Raw genomic sequence first — 9652 nt, 5'->3', positions numbered from 1 at the left:
TAGTTGACATTGAGTGGCATGAAATTCTGCGTCATGTTTGCACACAATGGCTCTCTCTTCATCCAGCTGTCGAACATCTCCTGCAAAGCTGGCCAGCTCATATGCCATACTTCAGGTCCCTTGAGACTTGTCCTGTAGCACTGAAGAGGATTTTTGAGGATGAAGAAAAAACTGGAGCTACTGAAATTTATCTGTGCTTTTTCCACAATGTGGGGTTTATTTTTGACCCACTTGTAAAAAAGCTGGAGGAAACAAAGCTCTGCATCACAGATGTTTACAAGGAAGTCCAAAAGTTCAAAATGAAGATGCTTCAGTGGAAACAGGACAGCTTTTTTGGACACCAGACCAAGCAGCTGATGGACAAGCAAGTGCCAGCAGCAACAGGACTTTGTGAAGTTCTATGACTCTGTCATTACATACATTGACAAGTGGTTTGATTTTTCATCAGAAAATGTAATGATGAAACTGAAACCGATCAGCCTCTTTGAGGAGTTCTCCTTCACTGACCTGGAGCAGGTGGTGGTGTCAATGGTGATCAACCCGATGTAATGAAACAAGTACCACAGTTGCTTAATTTCTGCCTTTATTAGTAGCAAGCTACGAGAGGGAACATTCCATCTGCACTCACAGAGAGTCAGACACTTGAAGTCTCTCTGTCTAAGGACAGAGATGGAGTTTTTTATACCATCTTTGTCACGAATGCCATCAACAGTGATAGTCTGAGACAAAGGGCACTTAATCACCTAAAACAGAGGTAAACGTACTTGACAAAGAATACATCAGGCAAAGGTAATCAGAAAACAGAGTACAGATTGTTACATCCTGCAAGTGAGACAAGGAGTCAGGAGGACACATTGATCCTTTAACATCTCAATACAAAAGAAGAGTCAGATCCACAGACAACAACACACACAAAATGGCGTCCTGATGAAGGGTCTCGGCCCGAAACGTCGACAGCGCTTCTCCCTATAGATGCTGCCTGGCCTGCTGTGTTCCACCAGCATTTTGTGTGTGTTGTTGTTTGAATTTCCAGCATCTGCAGATTTCCTCGTGTTAGATCCATAGACATTCCGGCTATTCAAATAGAGCAGAACTTAATGTTAGATAAGAGATTTCACCAAAATTAAGAAAGGAATGTAAAGAATGACCCGCCTTATCTCCACCTTTTGTCGAAACTAAAAGGTGTGAAAAGTTAGGAGACATCTTCTTGTGGGTTTTGTAAGTTTATAATCCTTATTTTCACTCCAAGAAGCAGTTGTGAGATATTATTCAAACATACTGCAGTTACAGACATATGTAGTCGGTACTTAACCCAAAGTTGAAATTTAAACATGAAATCAAAAGGTGTGAAGAGTCAGGAGACAACAGCTGCTCAAACTGCAGCCATTCTCAAACCAGAAAACACAGACTCAACCTTAACCATTATTTACAGGAATCTGAGACTCCCCAATTCCCTCAAAATGACAGAGACAGTCAATATGGACCAACTCTAAAAAAAAGTTCTGTGCTAGCCGGGAGGAAATACAGAAAGCCAGACAGGATATCACAAAATCCACCAGTGAGAAGTAGGTGACAGTTTTTCAAAACATAGGGAAAGCCAACTTCATCAACATGTTCAGGATTGTCTCATTTGTCCTCAGTGTGCTAGGCTCAAATGCCCCTGTAGAGAGGATCTTCTCGCTGATGTCCATTAAATGGTCAGACTCAAGAAACAGATGCAGCGCAGAGCTGATCAAAAATTAACTTCAATTATCTGTGAACTGTGACTTGTTATCTAAGGACTTCTCTCTGGCTCTGCAAAAGGACAAAGGAATACTTGAATCAGTCAAGAGCAGCAAGAAATATCCATGGAACAAGTAGACTTGGTGAGGACCCCCCCCCCCCACCCTCTTTTCCAGTGATTATATGTCTACACTATAGGCACATACAGGGTTATTTCGTGTTATTTCATGTCTGACTGATAGTCAGATTATGCTCTGTATTATGCTTTGTTCTAATTTGGTGTTACATTTCATATATAACACTGAAGATGTGTATACATGGTTCATATATTGGATTTGTTTACCTATTTAGGGTTGTTTTTTCCTCTCTCTCTTTTGCAAAAGGTCCCTGTTATCGTCTGCGAGGGGCCAGCCCATCAATCACTTCATCTCGGGCCTGCACCATACCCACACCGCCGCGGCTCGCCACCTTTTGTCCCTTATTCGGGAGCGGTTACACACACAAAATGCTGGAGGGATTCAGAATGCCAGGCAGCATCTATGGAAAAGAGTACAGTCGACATTTCGGGCCGAGATCCTTCAGCAGGAACGGAAACGGGAATTGGAATTAAATATTCGACCTCCAGGAAGTTCCGATTTTGGCAGGTGGGTGAAAGATTTGTTTGTAAGAGTTGTGCAAATCCATCAGACTAGCCCGGTCTAATAAACATTGCACCTGAGGCCAGGGTTGGTTTACCCCACAGTGCGGTTCACAGGAAGTGCTCTTTGCCCCGCAGTTCGCCTCAACACCAGTCCCTGCAGCTATTGCAGCGTTCCCACCAATAAAGTCGTCGGGTAGGAAACTGGCGGTGAATGTCCTCCCATCGCGGTCGTTTGCAGGCGGTTCCGGGCTCGGCAAAGGCGGAGATGAAATGAGTGATTTCTGGAAGGGTTGAGGAAGCTCCTATTGAAAAATGGACGGATGGAACGGAAGTAAAGGCCAGGAGTTGCGAGGTGAGGTGATCTGATCTGTGAGTGTTGTGCTGCATTGAGTGAGTTGTCCATGAGAAAACAAGTTGGGTTAAGGGAGTTCCCAAGTGTTGGGGAATTAGTACTGTATTGTTAAAATAAATTATGTAGTTATGTTGGAAATCCTGCGGGACGAGTTTTTGCATGGGTGTTATTTCAGGTGTGACGGTGGGGGGAAATGAAGTGATCCCCCGTTGGGACCGATAAGTTTCTCAAGAGTTTATAAAGCTCTCAAGAGTTGAACAAGTGCCCTCACTGCCCGCTCTGTATATCAGCCAAGGTACCTCCACTTTACAATGGGTCCAACCGTCTGCAATTTATCGATCGTTACGACTGGTGAAAGTAAAGCGACCTATAATATAAGAAACTAACAACTTTTTTGGTACAGTTGGCCTGGTTGAATGTGGAAAATAGATGTGTATTGCGAAATCAATGCTTCTGAATGCAGTGGGCTGATCAACACAAGCATTTGGTCTGCACATTCCTTTTTTTTCTGATTTGCGTGGCATGGATGATACATATATCCAGTATTAGCTGCTTTATGTAGAAGAGTTACGGCTCTTTTAGCTAAACGCAAACTTACAAATACATACAACATAGAAGAATGCCAGTTACCCTCTGGATTTGTTGAAAAAATAGTCATGCTCCCACACAATTTATTTTAGTCTCCAAATTCCTCAACCAGAACTAACATTTAATTCACATATTAAATTGACCAATGAATTATTAATCATCACTTTTAAAGGTGGGATGTTGTTGATCACAAGAAATTTGTTGGAGGAGGTGTTTGCAGAAAATTTCTTCATCTGCCCTCTTTGACAACAATTTGAAGTTGCTGGTTTGCTACTGTTCCCCTGGAGAAATAGTTTTTCTCTGTTGGAAAATCTCATAAACTTCCGCCTCAGGACTCTTTTCCATGGATGCTGCCTGGCCTGCTGAGTTCCTCCAGCGCTTTGTGTGCGTTGCTTGGACTTCCAGCATCTGCAGATTTGCTCTTGTTTGCCTCAGGATCAGTTGTTCTTATTTTTCCAAAGTCCTTGTAACAGATGTTCTTCATTCCCAGTGAACTGCCTTTCCAAGTCTGAACCATCTTTCTTGGTGTGCTGTCCAGAGGGATTTACAAAGTTCTGATCTGATTGTTGTGCTTTTTATAGTTTATTACTATGTCTATAAATTCACATTTTCAATCTGTTTTATCACCTTTAAGGATAGATTAATTTACACAATAGAGGAGATCTGAAGTGAGGTGACTGTAAGGACTTGGGTGTCTGACTGCAGCAAATTGGATAGGCAATGTAAGGTGTACATACAGAGCCAGCCACAACACCAGAAGTTACTGGAGATTATCAGCAAAATTAGCAGAATTTCCACTTCTGTTGTGGACACCAAACTGTCTCTGTTCACCAACAGTTTCTCAGAATTATGTCATTTATAATATATTAACTTTCCATCACTCCCGTGCATCATGCCACATTACTCTGCATTGAATTGCTTCTTTTTTTTAACTCAGCACCTTGGTGTTGTCAGTATTGCCAGCATTTATATGTCCCTTTCTAATATTTTTAAGAAGCCAGTTGTGAGCTGTCTCTTGAAATGCATTAATTCTCCTGGTTAAGACACTCTCACAGTGTTGGGGAGGAAGTTATGCTCAGTGACAAAGAAGGATATTTTAAAGTCAGGGTGGTGTGTGAAATGGAACGGAGCCTGTAGGTCATTGAGGAAGCAGCACAAAATGATTGTGGGTTGTGCCTTGGAGATCCAAGCAGTGATGTCCTCAGACAGGAGTGGCAAATTTGAGAGCAAATGCCCGAACTGACAATATTCTTTTAAAAATTCTCCTACGTACTTTGATTCTATGTACGCAAATTCTCCTGGTAACTTTGACCAGGGGTTATCATTAATTAATGACTTAGTAACAAAAATTATGTAACTTTTTAAGAAGAAAGGATGATCCCTGTTACTTATTTGCCTGTTTTCATTGTTTTACTATTAATAAAATATAACAGAGACAGATTAAGTGATTGAAACATTTTAGAAAACCTATTCAAAAGTGAATATCTAGCGTGCATTCAGTCCCTTCTTACCATCTGACCAGCCGGCTCCAATCATTGATTCAGAGCAAACACGGAGGACCCTTGCCAGGGTTAACCCACGAAAAGAGGGAGGTTCCGACAACATCCCTGGACGTGTGCTCAAGGAATGTGCTGATGTATTAGCAGATGTCCTGACAGACATTTTCAACATCTCCCTTAGTCAAGCCGTTGTCCCCAGATGCTTCAAAACCTCCACAATCATCCCTGTAGCAAAGAAATCAGTTGTAGCCTGTCTGAATGATTACTGTCCCATTGCCCTGACCCCCATAGTGATGAAATGTTTTGAAAGGCTTGTCAAGCCTCATATCACAGCCAACCTCCCCTCATCGCTGGATCCTCTACAGTTTGCTTATCGTTCAAATCGCTGTACAGAGGACGCAATATCCACCACACTGCACACTGTTCTCTCTCACTTGGACAACAAAGACACTTATGCCAGAATCCTGTACATTGATTTCAGTTCAGCGTTCAATACCATCATCCCGCAGAGGCTAGTGGAGAAACTGTCGCTGCTTGGCCTTAACAATGCCATGTGTCGCTGGATTCTGGATTTCTTGACAGAAAGACCACAGTCAGTCTGTGTTGGCAGGAACATCTCTGACTCCATCATACTGAGCACTAGATCCCCACAAGGCTGTGTGCTTAGCCCATTGCTGTTTACACTGCTAACACATGACTGTGCAGCCAGATTCAAGGAGAACCTGATCATTAAATTTGCTGATGATACCACAGTGGTGAGGCTCATCAGCAAAAATAATGAAACAATGTACAGGGAGGAGGTTAAACACCTAGAGAGCTGGTGCAGTGACAACAACTTGATGCTTAATGTCACCAATACCAAGGACAATAGACAATAGGTGCAGAAGTAGACCATTTGGCCCTTCGAGCCTGCACCGCCATTTTGAGATCATGGCTGGTCATCTACTATCAATACCCGGTTCCTTCCTTGTCCCCATATCCCTTGATTCCCCTATCCATAAGATACCTATCTAGCTCCTTCTTGAAAGCATCCAGAGAATTGGCCTCCACTGCCTTCCGAGGCAGTGCATTCCAGACCCCCACAACTCTCTGGGAGAAGAAGTTTTTCCTTAACTCTGTCCTAAATGACCTACCCCTTATTCTCAAACCATGCCCTCTGGTACTGGACTCTCCCAGCATCTGGAACATATTTCCTGCCTCTATCTTGTCCAATCCCTTAATAATCTTATATGTTGCAATCAGATCCCCTCTCAATCTCCTTAATTCCAGCGTGTACAAGCCCAGTCTCTCTAACCTCTCTGCGTAAGACAGTCCAGACATCCCAGGAATTAACCTTGTGAATCTACGCTGCACTTCCTCTACAGCCAGGATGTCCTTCCTTAACCCTGGAGACCAAAACTGTACACAATACTCCAGGTGTGGTCTCACCAGGGCCCTGTACAAATGCAAGAGGATTTCCTTGCTCTTGTACTCAATTCCCTTTGTAGTAAAGGCCAGCATTCCATTAGCCTTCTTCACTGCCTGCTGCACTTGATCATTCACCTTCAGTGACTGATGAACAAGGACTCCTAGATCTCTTTGTATTTCTCCCTTATCTAACTCTACACTGTTCAGATAATAATCTGCCTTCCTGTTCTTACTCCCAAAGTGGATAACCTCACACTTATTCACATTAAACGTCATCTGCCAAGTATCTGCCCACTCACTCAGCCTATCCAAGTCACCCTGAATTCTCCTAACATCCTCATCACATGTCACACTGCCACCCAGCTTAGTATCATCAGCAAACTTGCTGATGTTATTCTCAATGCCTTCATCTAAATCGTTGACGTAAATCATTAACAGCTGTGGTCCCAATACTGAGCCCTGTGGCACCCCACTAGTCACCACCTGCCATTCTGAGAAACACCCATTCACCGTTACCCTTTGCTTTCTATCTGCCAACCAGTTTTCTATCCATGTCAATGTCTTCCCCCCAATGCCATGAGATTTGATTTTACCCACCAATCTCCTATGTGGGACCTTATCAAATGCCTTCTGAAAATCGAGGTACACTACATCCACTGGATCTCCCTTGTCTAACTTCCTGGTTACATCCTCGAAAAACTCCAATAGATTATTCAAGCATGATTTGCCCTTGGTAAATCCATGCTGGCTCGGCCCAATCCTATCACTGCTATCTAGAGATGCCACTATTTCATCTTTAACAATGGACTCTAGCATCTTCCCCACTACTGATGTTAGGCTGACAGGTCGATAGTTCTCTGTTTTCTCCCTCCCTCCTTTCTTAAAAAGTGGGATAACATTAGTCATTCTCCAATCCTCAGGAAATGATCCTGAATCTAAGGAACATTGGAAAATGATTACCAATGCATCCGCATTTTCCAGGGCCACCTCCTTTAGTACCCTAGGATGCAGACCATCTGGACCTGGGGATTTGTCAGCCTTCAGTCCCATCAGTCTACTCATCACCGTTTCCCTCCTAATGTCAAACTGTTTCATTTCCTCTGTTACCCTATGTCCTTGGCCCATCCATACATCTGGGAGATTGCTTGTGTCTTCCTTAGTGAAGACAGATCTAAAGTACTTATTAAATTCTTCTGCCATTTCTCTGTTTCCCATAACAATTTCACCCAATTCATTCTTCAAGGGCCCAACATTGTTCTTAACTATCTTCTTTCTCTTCACATACCTAAAAAAGCTTTTGCTATCCTCCTTTATATTCCTGGCTAGCTTGCGTTCGTACCTCATTTTTTCTCCCCGTATTGCCTTTTTAGTTAAGTTCTGTTGTTCCTTAAAAAATTCCCAATCATCTGTCCTCCCACTCACCCTAGCTCTGTCATACTTCCTTTTTTTTAATGCTATGCAATCTCTGACTTCCTTTGTCAACCACTGTGGCCCCTTTCCCCCCTTTGAATCCTTGCTTCTCCGGGGGATGAACTGATTTTGCACCTTGTGCATTATTCCCAAGAATACCTGCTATTGCTGTTCCACTGTCTTTTCTGCTAGGATATCCATCCAGTTAACTTTGGCCAGCTCCTCCCTCATGGCTCCATAGTCTCCTTTGTTCAACTGCAACACTGACACCTCCGAGCTGCCCTTATCCTTCTCAAATTGCAGATAAAAACTTATCATATTATGATCACTACCTCCTAATGGCTCCTTTACTTCAAGATCGCTTATCAAATCCTGTTCATTACATAACACTAAATCCAGAATAGTCTTGTCCCTGGTCGGCTCTCGTACAAGCTGTTTCAAGAATGCATCCCGTGGGCACTCTATAAACTCCCTATCCTGCGGTCCAGCTCCAACCTGATTCTCCCAGTTCACCTACATGTTGAAATCCCCCATAACTACTGCGACATTACCTTTGCCACATGCCAATGTTAACTCCCTGTTCAACTTGCACCCAATATCCATGCTACTGTTTGGTGGCCTGTAGACAACACCCATTAGGGTCCTTTTGCCCTTACTGTTCCTCAGTTCTATCCACACAGACTCCACTTCTCCTGATCCTATGTCCCCCCTTGCAAAGGACTGAATCTCATTCCTCACCAACAGGGCCACCCCACCCCCTCTGCCCACATTTCTGTCCCTATGATTGCACGTATACCCTTGTACATTCATTTCCCAGGTCTGATCTCCCTGCAGCCATGTCTCCATTATCCCAACAACATCATAGTTACCTATTCGCACCTGAGCTTCAAGCTCATCCACCTTATTTCTGACTCTTTGTGCATTCGATGATCGTCGATTTCAGACGGTCTCAGCCTGAGCACACACCCCTCAGCATCAGCGGCTCCACAGTGGAGAGAGTGGAAAACATCAAGTTCCTTGGGGTGCAGATCTTGGACAATCTCACCTGGTCCAGGAACACCACTGGGATTATGAAACGAGCCCAGCAGAGATTGCACTTTCTGAGGATGCTTAAACAAGCATCACTCCCCACTAACATCTTAACTACATTCTACAGAGGCGTGGTTGAGAGTGTGCTGACCTTTTGTATCATAACCTGGTACTCCAGCTGCAGTGCTGCTGACAAAAAAGCCTTGCAGAGGGTGGTTAGGGGAGCAGAGAACGTTATTGGGGTCTCCCTACCTTCTGTCCAAGACCTCTTTCAGAGTTGATGCCTCCAGAAGACACGGTACATCATTAAAGACCCCTCACACCCTCTCCATGAACTGTTTGTTCTTCTGCCATCAGGTAAACGTTACAGGAGCATCAAAACTAAAACCACAAGGCTACTAAACAGCTTTCTCCCACAGGCAGTCAGACTGCTAAATAGCTGCTCTACCTGACTCTGCTTTGGACACTTTTAACTTGTTTTTAACTGACATGTGGATGTTGTGTTTTACTATTTATTGTTATGTTTATTATTTAGTGTTGCATTTGTTATGTTATGATTGCACTGCTCCTGGGAAACGCTGTCTCATTCTGCCCTGCAGAGCTGATGTATGGTTAGAATGACAGTAAAGTTTTTGAATCTTGAATCTTGAATATAAGCAGAGTGAAGCCAACGCCAACGGGCCCAACCATTTACTGTCCAAATCTTGATGTGTACACCAGCTGTGCAAGGGTTTCAAAGCGTCATCCAATGTCATGTGTTCTCACGAGTGTCTAGCTTGCCTGAGGCATTTCCTGTGAAAACATTTCCTGTAAAAATTCGTTTGTTGCTTTGTTTGGCAGTAAAGATTATTATTATGTATCTTTTTATTCTGGGTGCAGTTAACGAATCATTGTAAGCTGTGTGCCAGCAGAATTTTTGTGTGTGCCAGAGGTCCGCCAACATTGTCCTTAGGTGTGATAGTTAATCTCTAGCAATCACAACCAGCTTCCTTTGTGCAAACTTTT

General features: G+C 43.4%; 1 protein-coding gene and 1 long non-coding RNA gene across 2 annotated transcripts in view; one reads left to right on the top strand and one right to left on the bottom strand.

The window, feature by feature from the left end:
• Positions 1 to 566: 566 nt before the first annotated feature.
• On the bottom strand, positions 567 to 2517 carry LOC140737277 (uncharacterized). Its single transcript, XR_012101093.1, has 2 exons — positions 2066 to 2517; positions 567 to 1794 (listed from the first exon to the last, which is right to left on the bottom strand). It is a non-coding gene; the product is annotated as an uncharacterized lncRNA (long non-coding RNA).
• A 28-nt stretch (positions 2518 to 2545) lies between these two features.
• The window catches only part of LOC140737274 (uncharacterized), a 105256-nt gene continuing 98149 nt past the window's right edge, over positions 2546 to 9652 (top strand). The window contains exon 1 of the mRNA XM_073063641.1: positions 2546 to 2714. Coding sequence (XP_072919742.1) covers positions 2675 to 2714 — 40 coding nt within the window. The 5' untranslated portion in view covers positions 2546 to 2674. The remainder of the gene's footprint in view (positions 2715 to 9652) is intronic.

The sequence above is a fragment of the Hemitrygon akajei genome, chromosome 12 (genome assembly GCF_048418815.1).
Source record: "Hemitrygon akajei chromosome 12, sHemAka1.3, whole genome shotgun sequence".
Lineage (NCBI taxonomy): Eukaryota > Metazoa > Chordata > Chondrichthyes > Myliobatiformes > Dasyatidae > Hemitrygon > Hemitrygon akajei.
The sequence above is the reverse complement of the archived record's forward strand: the minus strand, read 5'-3'. Positions and strand labels throughout refer to the sequence as shown.